The sequence below is a fragment of the Castor canadensis genome, chromosome 4 (genome assembly GCF_047511655.1).
Source record: "Castor canadensis chromosome 4, mCasCan1.hap1v2, whole genome shotgun sequence".
Lineage (NCBI taxonomy): Eukaryota > Metazoa > Chordata > Mammalia > Rodentia > Castoridae > Castor > Castor canadensis.
The window spans coordinates 174278932-174293921 of record NC_133389.1 but is presented as its reverse complement, the minus strand read 5'-3'; the positions used below and the strand labels follow the sequence as shown (position 1 = coordinate 174293921).

Below are 14990 nucleotides of genomic sequence, written 5' to 3'. Positions count from 1 at the left end.
TTTGTGCACGGATATCACATGGCTACAAATGAAGTATGGTGAAAAACTGATGGCTGACTCTCTGAATCTCTTACATAGCATTCAGACTGATGAATTTGCAGGGAAAGTGGGTAGTCTTATCTGCTGGTGGTAGGATAAATTCACCAATTTTTATCAACTATCTCGTTCCCAACAACCCCATTCTGGGAAGCTATTCTAAAAGAGGCATCCAAAAAATGGTTAAATAATTATATATGAGCTGTCCATCAAACATTTTTAATAGGAAAACATTAGAAACTCTTCAATATCAAAAGGTAAGTGGCTGAATTATGACAAAACTATTTAACATTTTGCATACTTATGCTGTTTTAATTTTTTTAAGATGAAAAACTGCATAGTATTTTCAGTTATATAAAAAACTCTCTGCAAAGAAAGCCAAAAATTCCAAAATGTTAATAGGACTGAATGATTTTTTTTGTTGGTGGTGGTGGTGAGAGAGAGCCTCACTATGTAGTCCAGGCTGGCCTTAAACTCAAGATCTTTCTTCCCAGCTCCCAAGAGCTGGTATTGCAAGCATGTATTATCACGCCTGACTTGAATGATTTTTTTTCTGTTGTTAATTTTCTATTCTCTCCAAGTTTTCCATGACAAGTACGTATTATTATAGTTAGAACAATGACAAGAAATAAAGGCCAACTGACTAGTCGTGGCAGTCAAAAAATTTTGATTTGCTTTAGGGATATGAACATCTGTGCCGAAGAATTATAGAAAGAAAATATGGGAAAGACAAAATGTCCTTCCTCTCCTAAAACCTGAAAACCCTCCCTCCCAAATCCTCTAATACCCACCCACCCACATCAGCACCTTATTTTCATTTGGCTACGACAGAGTTTCTTAATCTTAGTGCGTGGACATTTGGGCTAGACTGATTTTATGGTGGAGGGTGTCCTGCACATGGTGGGGTGCTGAGCACCATCCCTGGCCTCTACTTACTGTGTCAGAAGCACCACCCAGCAAATAGTGAGAATCAAAAGTCTCCTTTTGGAAGGCAAAATTCTTCCAGTTGAGAACCACTGCTCTAAATAGGACATTAATTACCAAGCAAGAGAAATTAATGGACTTTCTTGGATCTCTATTGATTTAAGTTCTACCAGGATTCCCTCTTTTCCAAAGCACACTATACCTTTACTCCATACAAACCCAGAATAACAGAAAACAGAAATGGATACATATCATCCTCTAAAATCAAAAACAGAAAATACACAAGCTTAAAATATGTATAGTAAATATACATACAGAAATTTAAATTAGAAAACAGTAAAAAAAAAAAAAAAAAAGTATCCACAACAAATAACCAAAAATGAACTTTATGATATAAAGCACCAGTCAGGAAAATGCAAGTTCACAAGGCAGAAAAAAATTAGTAATTTTAAAGTACTTAAACCAGCTGCCAGAGTGGCTCAAGTGGTAGAGTGCCTGCCTAGCAAGCATGAAACCCTGAGTTCAAACCCCAGTAGAGCCAAAAAAAAAAGCAATTATAAAGTACCCAGACAGGCAGTTTGCATATTTAACCTCATTCTAGTTCTAACAATATATAGACTGAAAAGGCTTTTCTATAAAAGAAGGAAGAATTTAGCATATTGTTGGACTCCTAGAAAGGGAAATCTCAACAGCCAATTCCCTCCCCAAAGGAAGAGAGACAAATTTAAAAATCAGAATTTTTCTGGAATGAAAACTTAAATGCAGAAATTTAAAAATTCAACAAATCAATTAAGGAGATTAGACATGCCTGAAGAATCAATCAACTGGCAGGCAAAAGAAATAAACCAGAAGGCCACATAAATATGTAAAGACAGAAATAAGGAAGATAAAATTGAGGGGCTAACACACATCTAATCAGTTCCCCCTCTGTTTTGTTGGGCTTGGGGTTGTTTTTATTGTTGTTGGTTGGCAACACTGGGGTTTGAACTCAGTCAATTCCCTTTCTGAACAGTAGAGAAGTGAAAGAAGAAAATGAAACATTTGAAGAGATAGTGGCTCAGATTGTTCAGATCTAATGACAGGCACCAATCGGACACATAGCATATAATAAAATTGGGATAAATAAAATCCACACTTAGAAATATTTCTGTGAAACCTCAAAGGCAAAGAGATCTTAAAAGCAATCGGGGGGAAAAAAAAAAAGACAAAGTGGCTCATGCTGCCTGGTTCCACATCAGCCCAGGCAAAATGTTCATGAGACTCCCATCTCAAACAACAGCTGGGCACAGTGGTGCACACCTGTAATCTCAAGCTAAGAGGGAGGCTGAGAATGGAAGAATCAAGGTTCCAGGTCAGCCTGGACAAAAAGTACCTGGGCATGACAGCATGCACCTGTCATCCTAGCAATGGCAGGAAGCATTAACTAGGAGGATTGAGGCCAAGGCCAGTCTGGGTAAAAAGCAAGACCCTATGTCCAAAATAACCAAAACATAAGGGGCTGAAGGTGTGGTTCAAGTGGTAGAGCTCCTGCCCCTATACCACCATCCCCACCCCCCAAAAAAAGACAAAACAAAATTTGATACGTAACAGACTCTCAATGGAAACATAAGAAATATTATCTTCTGGTGGCAAAAGAGAGTAACTACTGTGATCCAGAGCAAAGCTACTTTTGAACTATGAAATCAAAAGGGTGGTATTTTCAGATTTTTTAAAAATCTAAGAGTTTACCCCAAGAGATTTTCACTAAAGAAACTTGTATGTACTTTCAAGAGAAAAATGAGGGCTGGGGTTGATGTAATCCCAGCTACTTAGGAGGTGCATGAGGATTTCAGTTCAAGGCCAGTTCCCAGAAAAAAACAAATGAGGGACCCTATCCACAAAATACAGGAAAAAAAAAAAAAAAAAAAGAGTTGGAGGTGTGGCTCAAGTGGTAGAGCACCTGGCAGATCTGAGTTCAAACCCCAACACTACCAAAAAAGAAAAATGACCCAAGAAAGTCTTCACATTCACAAGGGTAAGCAAAGAAACTGGCAAACACACAGGCATATCTAAATAAACATTATCTAATTACAATAACATCCAATTTGTAAGGGGGAAATGGGACAAACTGAACAAATTTGTTGACAAATTCTGCCAACAATAGTACTTGAGTAGACATTTAGTATTTTTAAGTAAATTAAAATATTAATTAATCCTAGAATGTTAATATGAAAAGTAAATTTCAATGGTGACTATATAAGAACATGGAATTTGCAGCTTCCAAATCAGTAAAAATGAAACAAGAACAAAACAAAAAAGTCAATTTTAAAAATAAAATTAAACATATAATCTCACTCCAAGCTATCTACTCAAGTGAAAATTTGTACTTAACAAATAACTTGTACATAAATATTTATAGCAGCTAGGAAATACTAGTCCAGCAATAAGAAACTATTGAGATGGAACGACTAACCTAGATTAATCTTAAAGGTAGTCTGAGTAAAAGCAGGTGGTCTGTAAAGATTGGTTCTACTTTCCTAACATTCTCAAAAAGGCAAAACCAATAGTTTTATAAGTTGGAGAACCAACTTATAGTACTTTGTTGGGGGTGGAGGAAAAATAAAAGCTAAGTTTTTCAGGATGACAGAATAGCTCCATGTTCTGACTGTAGTAGCAGTTACATGATACACAGTATACCAAAAAAGTTCAATTTAATGTATGTTAACTTAAGAAATAAAAAACTAAAGTCCCGACCATGCTATTACCTGCGGTAACCACAATTTTTACACTAATTTTTTTCTCATTAGCAGACCACCTTTCTACCTACCAAATTTGATAATTCAAATGAACAAAATTCTTAATGGATCAAAACGGAAATGTCTGTTTTAACCTATTTTCCTGGAAACTGATGCCACTTCTCTTTATGGCTAAATTCTAGTCTAGCTATTATTCGAATTCTATGTTTATAAAATACTTTATTGTAATGGTATCAGTCATAAAAAGTACTGGGCAAGTAAGTCACATCATTTTTACAGGGCCAGTACTGAAGTACCACTCATTCCAAACCCTAAAATACACATTGTAAGTTTCCAGGTTTTTGTTTGTTTCTTGCAGTACTGAAATATGAAGTCAGTGCCTACATCTTGAGCCACTCCACCAGCCCTTTTTGTGATTTTTTTTTTTTTTTTTTTTTTGAGATAGGGTTTCACCCTGTTTGCCCAGGCTGGGTTAGAACCTCAATCCTCCTGATCACTGCCTTCTGAGTAGCTAGGATTACAGTTAGGTGGAGCCACAGGCACCCAGCTTTTTCAATGATCCATTCTTTCTTTTGGCAGCATTGGGGCTTTAACTCAGGGCCTCATGCTTGCTAGGTAGGCACTCTTACAGCATGAGCCACTCTGCCAGCCAGTCCCCAGTTTTGTGCAAAAATTGTTTTGACTCATCCAATAATTGCAGTATTGATATTTTTAAAGCAGGTTTGCCAGTTACATGGTTTCAAGTTCCAAAGTAGCCTACTAATGCAGCCCAATATGTTTTTGCAGTATAACTAAGTCATATTCAGATCTTCGGGGGCTTTAGTTTTAATGACCACCACCCAGGTAGGCCTGTAACCAGACAATGTGACTCATTCCGTATGTCCACAGCATGCTGCCCTTAACTATGCCTCTAACAGTCTTGCAAGTGGCCATTTGTTCAATTCAAATAACAATCTGTTTGGGATGAATAAAAAAAGTTTGGTTTTGTTAATTATTTTTCTCCTGCTGGGGGGAAAAATTGGTTAAAACATTGTAATTAGTTATAGAAATTTATGTCATTGCTAATACTACTACCAGAAAATAATAAAGCTAATTTGATATTTAGATCCCAATTCTAGTTATTTACTAAAAAAAATTACATATTCCATAGTAAAAAGATTACACATTTAAGTCTAAAAAGATAGAAGATGTCCTTAGTGGTTTACCAAGGTTCTACAAACTACTGGTACCAAGATAATGTATGTACTGGACTGTCCATAATACTCATCTATCCAGAGCCCAACTTAAAAACTGCACACATATAAAAGTATGTATATATAAAAATGATATAAACCCTACAGTTATGTGGGTTTTTTGGAAAGCCACAAATACTGCACTATCAGGTCAGTACAATATACTTAGGGGTCAGCATCTAAAAAATAAAACTTAAGTAATGATTTAAATAAATTAAAGCATTCTAGTTAACAGTGGTGAATAAACCCCAAAAATGTCTTTACTATGTCCTAACCCCTATTGAAAGGACAGAAAAGAGTAAAAAGGTATTAACTCACAAGAGACAGAACAGAAAACAAGGAAGGAACTTGAAAGTACACTATAATTTTCTAATAAGAAAATCTGGAAGATAAAAATATGCCAAGCCTGGCGCGGTGTTACGGGCCAATAGGTCCAATCTCTCTGCTGAGACAGGAGAATCACTTGAGTCCAGGATTTCAAGATCAGCCTAGACAACATGGTGAGTCCCCATGTCTCTGTGTCAGTTACCAGCAGTAACTGACTTTGTAGAGAAAGCCAGAACACAAGCTTCAGCAGAATAGAAGTCAAATGGAAGCTGATTACTACCATGTGAGTTGTGAACAGATTAACTGAAAGAATTGGATGGTGGGAGAAAGAAATAGTAAACCTGGTATGGTGGTACACACTTGTAATCCCAGCACTTGAAAAGTAAGGCAGGAGGATAGTGAATTTGAGGCAAGCCTGGGCTACATGTAGCAAGATACTGCCTCAAAAATCACTGGAACTCCCAGCACCTCAACAGCCCTACACAGAGTCTGAAGGAAAGTTATACAAAAGAGACTCTAGACACAAGCATAAACAGCCCTACACAGAGTCTGAAGGAAAGTTATACAAAAGAGACTCTAGACACAAGCATAGCAGAAGACTGATGATAGATACCATGCTAAAAAACTGAGTAAGATTCTGCCTCCCAGTTACCTCCCTCAACTTGGCTCCCAGGAAAGTAGAAACCAGGGTTTTTTTAATATCCCAAAGAAATTAAAGCTAGTAATTCTGAAGTTAAAAAAAAAAAAAAAAACTCCCAATCCAAGTGCCAAAAAAAATTTTTTTTTAAAAGCCTATCACACTGGAGACAAGACATATACCCAAGTATTTCAATACAAGGTTCAGGCTCTCTGCTCCTCCCTGTTCGACAGTCGCTTCTTATGCAGTGCCAGCCGCATCCCTGAGACACAAAGTGAAGGTCAGAGTGAACGGATTTGGCCAAATTGGGCACCTGGTCACCAGGCATGCTTTCAACTCTTAGATACTGTCACCATCAATGACCCATTCATTGAGCTCAACTACATGGTCTACATGATCCAGTATGATTCCACCCATGACAAGTTCAACAGCATAGTGAAGACCGACAACAGGAAACTTGTCATCAATGGGACAGCCATCTCCATCTTCCAGGAGCAACATTCCGCCAACATCCTATCGGATGATGTTGGTGTTGAGTACGTTGTGGACTCCACTGGTGTCTTCAGTACCATAGAGAAGGATAGGGTTCACTTGAAGGGTGAAGCCAAGAGTCATAACCTCTGCCCCTTCTGCTGATGCCCCCATGTTTGTGATGGGTGTGAACCATGAGAAATATGACAGCTCCCTGAAGATCACCAGCAACGCATCCTGCACAACTGCTTAGCTTCCCCCCTCCCCCCCGCCAAGGTCATCCAATGACAACTTTGGTATCACAGAAGGACTCAAGATCACAGTCCATGCCATCACTGCCACTCAGAAGACTGAGGACAGTCTCTCTGGTAAACTGTGGCACGATGGCCATAGGGCTGCCCAAAACATCATCCCTGCCTCCATTGGCACTGCCAAGGATGTGGGCAAGGTCATCCGGGAACTAAATGGGAAGCTCACTGGCATGGCCTTCCATGTATAGACCCCCAACATTATCAGTGGTGGATCTGACTTGCCGCCTGGAGAAAGCAACCAAATATGATGACATCAGGCATCAGAAGTCCCCCCCAAAAGGCATCCTGGGCTACACTGAGGACCAGGTTGTCTCCTGCGATTTCAACAGCAACTTCCACTCTTTCACCTTTGATTCTGGGGCTGACATTGCCCTCAATGATCACTTTGTCAAGCTCATTTCCTGGTATGACAACAAATTTGGCTACAACAACAGAGTGGTGGACCTTATGGTCAACATGGCCTCTAAGGAGTAAGAGCCCCTGGACCATCCACCCCAGCAACAATTTATAGAGGAAGAGAGAGGCCCTCAGCTGCCGGGGAGAATCTACCCTCACTGAGTCCCCCAACACACTGAGAATCTTCCTTCCACACTGCTTCCATCCCAGACCCCCTAAAGAAGAGGAGGAGATTAGAGCCCTACTTCCATCAGTAACATCAGTAAAGTTCTCTACACTCAGCCAAAAAAAATGAGGTTCAGAAAAACAGAGATTAAGATCATAAAAAATCCCAAAGGAGAAAAACAATGGGTCACAAAGAATCAGTAATAGGAATAAGAGACTTCTCAACAGCAACACTGAAGATTTAACAACTAACCAATGCCTTAAAAGTTACAATAGAGTAATTTCATCTTTGTGAATATAAAGGATTAACTGTGAAAAATGAGGACTGAATAAGACATTTTCAGTCATTTAACTCACAAAAATGACCTCCCACTAACCTTCAATCTGGAGGCTACTGGATATGTGGGGGATCCAGGAAAGAGAGTCAAGGGCTGAAGGGAATTCCCAGAATCAAGGTAGAAGAGCCCTACAGCTGCCTGGAGGCCTAGAAAGCAGCATTTCCAGCAAAAGATTACAGCTATCCAGAAATGATTTATCCAAAAAAACAAAAAAGTACCTGATAAAATTTATACTTCAGCCAGGGATAATTTGTATAGAAATATATTAATGATACATGCATAGGAAGCAAAACAAATGAAGACAACTAAACAGAAGAAAGCCTGTACAGGTCAAGAGGGTGGGAAGAATGTTAAGGCTAAATCCTTATCTTCTTCCTTCTACAGTAAATAAGTCAATAGGTAAGAGCCCAAACTGAAAATTCAAAATAATAGCTATATTATGGTAGAAACAATATGGTAAATATGGAAGAAGAGCCAAGAATTCAAAAATCAGTTTCTGTGGTTATGAGAAATTGGGGAAGAGAATAGGTGAATACTGTTTATCATAGCCTTTGGTTTTTAAAATTGTGTATAGGCATTCTTTTAATAAAAACTAAAATTGAATTAAAGACAAAAAGCTAACAATAAACTTTTGTTCTTCAAAATTAAGTTTAACTGGCACATATAGACTGCTTCCTTTAACTGATGAAAAAAACATTTCTACAAAACTTGGGAACTTTCTGAAGTTTCAAAAAAATCAAGCTTCTTTATTACATTAGCAATCTATTTAAGGAAATATCTTTGGAAGACAACTGTTCCAAGCTAGAGATACCAAGATTCATTGAGATAAAAGTTTCAGAAGAAAAATGAGCATAAGTTTTCACATTTTCCCACATTAAGTTCTACTAATTTTCATACTTTTCCCCATCAAAAAGTTTACAAAATTTAACATAAAATGGAAAAAAAAATAATTTTTAGAATCTGAGAATTACAAGGAAAATTCCCCTTCCTTTTTGAAACATATGTTTCTCTGTAACTTCTCTAATACTGTTTTATCTCCCCCTGGAGAATACAAATAAATCTATTACCTCTTTCAAGGACAGGCCCACAGATAATGAGTGATCATATGTACAGTTCTGGCAGCCCACCCCCCTCAATCTTTTCTTCTTTAAGCTAACAGCAATTCTGGTTCCTGCAAAAGTTCCTCTCAGTTTCAAATCTGCTTTATTTACCTTTGTGATCACACTCCTTGGAGCATGCTTCAGTTGGTTAATGTACTGCTTCAAATAAGCAACCATAATAAAACCAAAGTGCAGTTGTGACCTCCCTTTCTTTAGAAAACATTTATGGCAGCCATTAAAAAGATTAATACCTTACTCAGAAGTCCTTGAAAAAAGTACCATTTCTGGTATTTCAAACTATTCAAATAAGTTTCCTGTCCGCACTGTAAAATTAACGAATCTCATATTAATCACGATCAATGAGGTGTCTCTATGGTAACGGCTCTCATGTGTGAGGTTGTAAATTATATCATAAAGAACTTTCTACTAATGAAAGTACTCAAACTGATAAATGATTTACCTTTTTATACACACATAAGAAGAATACAAATTGTGTTACTCTAGATAATTGTTACTTTAACTATTTGAAATGGAAAATCCATAATTGACTGGGTAAAAATTGGAGGAGTATTGACTAGTCCTGAAGAGCTCCCTAAAAGTTTCATAAATGTGAACATAATGTATGTGGCAGAAAAAAAGAAGACTAAAAACATCAGTTTAGTAAATATGCTTGTTTTCCAAAGAATGATACTGGAAAAGATGCAGAGGTTTCTAAAGAGGCAATGGTTTTAAAATTGAGACCAGAGGTCAGCAAATTCCTTAAACAATGTTTTAATTATTTTTATAGAATCCAATTTACTAATACTAAAATTTTTAATACAAATGTAATCTAGATAAACTGAACTTTATCTACTCTGCTCTGAAACTGTGGGCCAAAGTGTTCACAACTACCTTGTGTTAAAAAAACAAAAAATCAAAAAATGAAGTCAAATGATGTCACCACACGCTGAACAGCGAAGCGTCTTTCCAGTACAGAAGATCTTCTGCAGAATGAATCCATGTTTCTCCTTCCCTCTGAAAAACCTACAGCTATACATTGAACATTCTCAGCTACAAGGCCACTCTCCCTTGTGTTTTACACTGATCAAAAGTTGATTGGCCTGGTAAATCCAGGCTACTGAGTAGCAATCCTAGCTACTCAGCAGGCAGATAGAGGAAGGGTTATGATTCAAGGCCAGCACTGGCAAATAGTTTGCAAGAACCCCATCTCAACCAAAATAGCTGGGTGTGATGGCATGTGCCTATAATCCCAAACATGTGGTTCTTGAGAATCAAGGCCAGCCTTGGCACAAAGATCCACAAGACCCAATCAAAACAGAAAAAGATGGGTATGGTGGTGCACGCCTGCCATTCCAATTACTGCTTAAAGCACAAATGGGAGGACAGAGTTCATGCACATGGTAGTGTGAATATGCCAAATGCAAAAGAAGTGCTACTGGAATAGCCAGTACCATATTACTTCTGCATCTGGAATGCACAGCAGCAATCTAAACAAAATTCAGACACAAGCACACATCTGGGAGCTAAGAAGATCCTTAATAAAAAATATGACAACTATGAAACAAAATGTATGACATATTCATAAACTACCTGTCCTGCCATCTCGATCTCCAAAATAAAGAATCCACAACAATTTACAGTAGTCCACAGAAAGTATATATTCTTTAATAGTGGAATCCAACCTTAGTTCTGGGTCCCAACATCAAACAGGTTGTCAGGCAAAGCACTGAGAGGATGTGCTAATTTTATAATTTAAAGTTGTGGGCAGAAAACAGAACCTTCCTCTTCAAAAATATGAGACCCTAACTCAAAAATAATCAAAGTAAAAACGGCTGAGTGAGTGCGTGACTTGAGTGGTAGAGTACCTGCCTAGCAAATGCAAAGCCCTCAGTTCAAACCCCAGTACCACCAAAAGAAAAAAACAATTAGGATTTTTCAAGTAAAGTTTCACAATTAAAGAGTCAAAATGCCTCCCCCAAAATTAATAGAGAATAAATTGCTAACTGGCTACAATTTCCACTTTCCACCTATGAAATTGCAAGTTTAAATGTACTGGTCACCAAAAAAAAAAAAAAAAAACAGCTGGCCTTAAGAATGGCAAACTGGCCAGGTATTCTGGTGCACACATGTAATCCCAGCATTTGAGAGGCTGAGCAAAGAGGATAACAAATTCAAGGCTAGCCTAGTCTACATCGTGAGATGCTGTCTCAAAAAAAGCTCAAAACTTTTTCTCAAAGGTTATTTTTTATTTTACTTGTATGAATTATTTTTTAAATGAGGCAATCTTATATTACTTACCAATTACACTAATGTTTATAGTCTCCACAAAACAATTAGCTTCATCAAATCAGTCGTTAACTACAAGTTTTTAATCAATAAAGCATTTATTTTTTCAATGCTGGGGAATGAACCCAAGGCCTCCTGCATACGAGGCAAGCACTGTACCACTGAGCTCCATTCCTAGTCCAATGACAGCAGTTTTTGGTTGCTATAATTTAAATGATTCAAGCACCTGCACATCAATTTTAACTATTCTACAAATAGAACACAAAAGACAACAAACCAGTAAGAACAAGTAATTTAACTGTATCTAAATCTAAAGTCTATTTCAAAGTTTCACAATCTGAATCCAGTTATATACTCTGAGCATGACTTAAGCATACAGGACAATCAGTACTAGCAATAAGGTGCTGATTTAATTTATTTAAACAAAATTTTGCTAAACTAATGACAAAAGGTATGTGACTACCCTAAAATTAAGAATTCATAATAATAGATACCACTGATTGTATACCAATGTTTTCTAGGTAAATAAGGAACAGCCGTTAAATGCTTTATTTAATATTTGTACCTCCATCTCTTAGCTATGTTCTCAAATATGTGTTCAATAAATATAGCACATGTGTCATTCATTCCTCTTAACAACACTGACATACATATTATCATAAATATAAAAACTGAAGCCAAGGAGATGGATCCAAACCAATCAGCACATGGTGGTCTCACTTACTACCATGCCCTAAGCCATGAAACCAGTGGCAGTGTCAAAATCTGACTTTAAGATTATGTCTTCAACTATACCAAGGCATCTACATAGCAAATACATAACCATTATTATTAAACTCAAGGGTAATTTTATCCTCCATTATTTTCTGACATTAATTGTTTTCAAAGATAAAAATCCTCAAGAGCTACTGCCTCTTCAATATTCTGCAGCAGACATTCTAAGGTTGCACTTTCAGAATCCACTGCTCCCTTCCCAAAAACCTTGAGATTTCTCATCTGGCAGCTCTATCTGGGGATCTTTGTACCAATAGTCACATTAGCACACGTGTCCAGGTAAGGACAGCAGTTCAAGGTAGCCACATCACTAGCTAATCAAAGTGTAGAACTTCTGAAAATATTGGACCAATGATATAATTAAGGCAGTATGTGGCCCCAGGAACTGGGGTAATTGTCTTTGGATGAGGAAAATAGTCTCACTTTAAGTTACTCAATAAATTCCCTTCATTTTTTTTAAACCAATTTGAGTCAGATTTCAGGTAATAGCCAAAAACTCCAAGCTGACAGATTTCATTAGGGTGTTTCTCATTCCAGTGTTTTCACTTATGGTTCCCTTACTCATGGAATGCCCCCCCAATAACATTTCTCATCTACTGGGCACCTATTATGTATCAGGCATGGTGTGATTATACCGAAAACAAATCTACAACCAAATGCACAAGCAAAGTTTATTCTCAGGATTTCCCATATGAGAAAATTCAAAGTACTGAGTGGCATCCTCAATGTCACATAGCTAGTACTTGTAGCCAAAATTCAAAATCAGGTTCCCTAGCTTAAAAGTAGGTGGTCTTTCAACTACATGAAGCTGCCTGTGATGTGGAACTTGGCTTTGAAGGTCTTACACAGGCATCAACTCCTCTGTGAAGCCTTATATATTTCATGGATAGCACACTCATAAAAAGGAAATCTGACAATGTGTTGTAACTATTGTGTACAGGTAGATGCAAACTTCATAAGCATAGTAGGATCCAGGTAACTGCCATGCCCCCCAGCGCATGACACAAGACCAAATGAACAATAAATGTATGTGGACTAATGAATAGAAAAATAAAGTCCTAGTTATTACAGACTAAATCCCATTAAAATAAAAAAATACTATTCTGAGATATCCTTTATATAGAATGTTCTTAAAGCATGGGATTTAGGATGAAATATGGAGTATTTCCTTTCTACTACGAATTTCCTGCAAGGGAAATACTTTCTCTACTTATAGAGGGCAACACAGAAATGTCACAAACTTAGAACAGTAAATATGTGTGTGATGCTTGTATATACACATACATACATTTTATCAAACCAAATACTTTAAAGGCATCAAAAGACCTCGCATTTAGTAAAAGCAGGACATACTTCTTGAGCTTGTATTAAAAGTCAAATATGCTTTAAATAAATTTGACTATTAGATTACTTTTAGAACCAAACCTGCCCGACATTAAGTCACTGATTCCCAGCTTTCCTTCATTTACAAATGGAAAGCATGAAGCAGACTATCTCCTAGATACCACCCAGCTCTGGCAACTTCTCTGTTTCCCTGACTACACAACGTGAAAATAACCTCGGGGACTCTCCTATCACACTACTTTAACGTTCAGCACAGTACTTACCACGACACTTTTCTTATTTATTTACTTATGCCTCACCACCTCCCCCATTAGAAGGCAAGTGCTAAAAAGAGTAAGAACTCTGTATCAGCACACCTTAAGGCGTCACATAAAATCCAGAAGGCACTTTTAAAAATGTAATACTAAGACCGCGTCTTCGCCCGAAGCAAAAGAAAACAAATGGCACACTACTGGACACGTCTGCATTTTCCGACCTTTAAGAAATCCGCTTTTCGGATTTATTATGTATTTTAATCTTCCAAAGATTTGTAAGACTACTCCGTAACTTCCACTTCGTTAATAATCTACTGAGGAATCCAAGATAATTAGTAGTTCTCATCAGCAGTTCCAAACTTCCCACATGAAATTTCACAGCAACAAAAACCTCATCAAAATAAACCTTGATGAGGCAAAGAACAAACACAAACCCTCTGAGGAATTAAAGACGACAATCTCCGTGGTTCTGACACAGCGCTTCTGTCTCCCCACCTCTGCGTACAGCCAGGACACTCGGGTGTGGATCCCCAAAAGTCTCACAGATGCCGCCGCCACCGTATTTTAGGACCACACAACTCCTCACCGACACCTTATTTTCATTAAAACTTTCCCCAAACTCTTCAAGACTCTTGGACCCTATAAACCCCCTATCTGCTTCTGGACCTCCCCTTCCCGCAAAGAGCCTAGGGACCTTTTCCCTTGGGGCTCACATCTCCCTCCGCCGTCCACACTCATCAAAGCCGCTGCAATCCTATCCCTAAGTGCCAGCTCTCTCCCAGTCACCCGGAAAAAAGAAGCCTGAGCCCCGCGTCCCTGCCCCCTCCCCCCACCCCATCACACCCCACCCCCACCCGGGCAGGTGCGGAGCTCGGAACCGCCAAGAGGCGGGGACACAAAAGACCCGCATGGCCCCCCCCCCAGCCCCAGCGGGCTGACGCCCCGCAGCGCAGGACGCAGGGAGGCGACTCGGCGGGAAGCGGGGATGCTCGGCCCCGACGCCCCCTCGCTGACCCCAGCCCCGCCCACGCGGCACCCACTCAGGCGGCCCAGAGGCTGGACCCTCGCCGGCCCGGCAGGAAAACCGAAAGCGCATCCCTCGCCCCGCCCAGCCCCGAGCCGGCGCCCCCCAACCGCCATCCCCCGGCCCGGGCGGCGCCCCTGCCCGCCGCGCTGCCCCGACGCCCGCGAACGGCCCGCCCGCAGCCCCGCACTCACAGGCTGCCGGAGCAGGAGGTACAGACGAAAGAGCCGACCGTCATGTTCACGTAGGTGGGGCCGCGCTGGTCGCAGTCGAAGCACTTGCGGTTGTGCGGGAGGCCGGTCATGTCCCGCAGCATCTTCAGGTGCTTCTCCTCTTGCTTCCGCTTCGCGCTGGCCGCCATGGCCGCAGCGCCGTGGGAGGAGGCCGGCAGGGCCGGGAGCCGGGCGGCGCTGCGCCGGGGCCCCGCGGTCCCACGGGCCGCCCTGGCCGCGGTCGCCGCCCTCCGTCAGCGCGCGCCGCCCGTGCGGGGCTCTGACCGCTGCGGCGCCCCTCCGCTCGACTGGGCTGGACGCGGCACGGACGCTGCGGAGCGCGCGGTGACGGGTCACACCAACCGGCCCGGTGGGACAACCGCCGCGGCCGCCACCACCTTCTCGACTTCTTGTGAGGGTGGGG

The 14990-nt window shown here is 40.0% G+C and overlaps 1 protein-coding gene and 1 pseudogene across 7 annotated transcripts in view; one reads left to right on the top strand and one right to left on the bottom strand.

The window, feature by feature from the left end:
• Agfg1 (ArfGAP with FG repeats 1) overlaps window positions 1–14771 on the bottom strand; it is a 69709-nt gene extending 54938 nt beyond the window's left edge. For 3 of the 7 annotated variants that reach the window (XM_020179938.2, XM_020179940.2, XM_074071896.1), the window contains exon 1: window positions 14549–14769. In XM_020179938.2, the coding sequence (XP_020035527.1) occupies window positions 14549–14715 (167 nt within the window). In that variant the 5' untranslated portion in view covers window positions 14716–14769. Of the gene's footprint in view, window positions 1–14548 lie in introns of all 7 variants that reach the window. The other 4 variants (XM_074071894.1, XM_074071895.1, XM_074071893.1 and 1 more) reach the window with 3 other exon arrangements.
• On the top strand, window positions 6169–7147 carry LOC109696753 (glyceraldehyde-3-phosphate dehydrogenase-like; annotated as a pseudogene).
• Window positions 14772–14990: the final 219 nt, after the last annotated feature.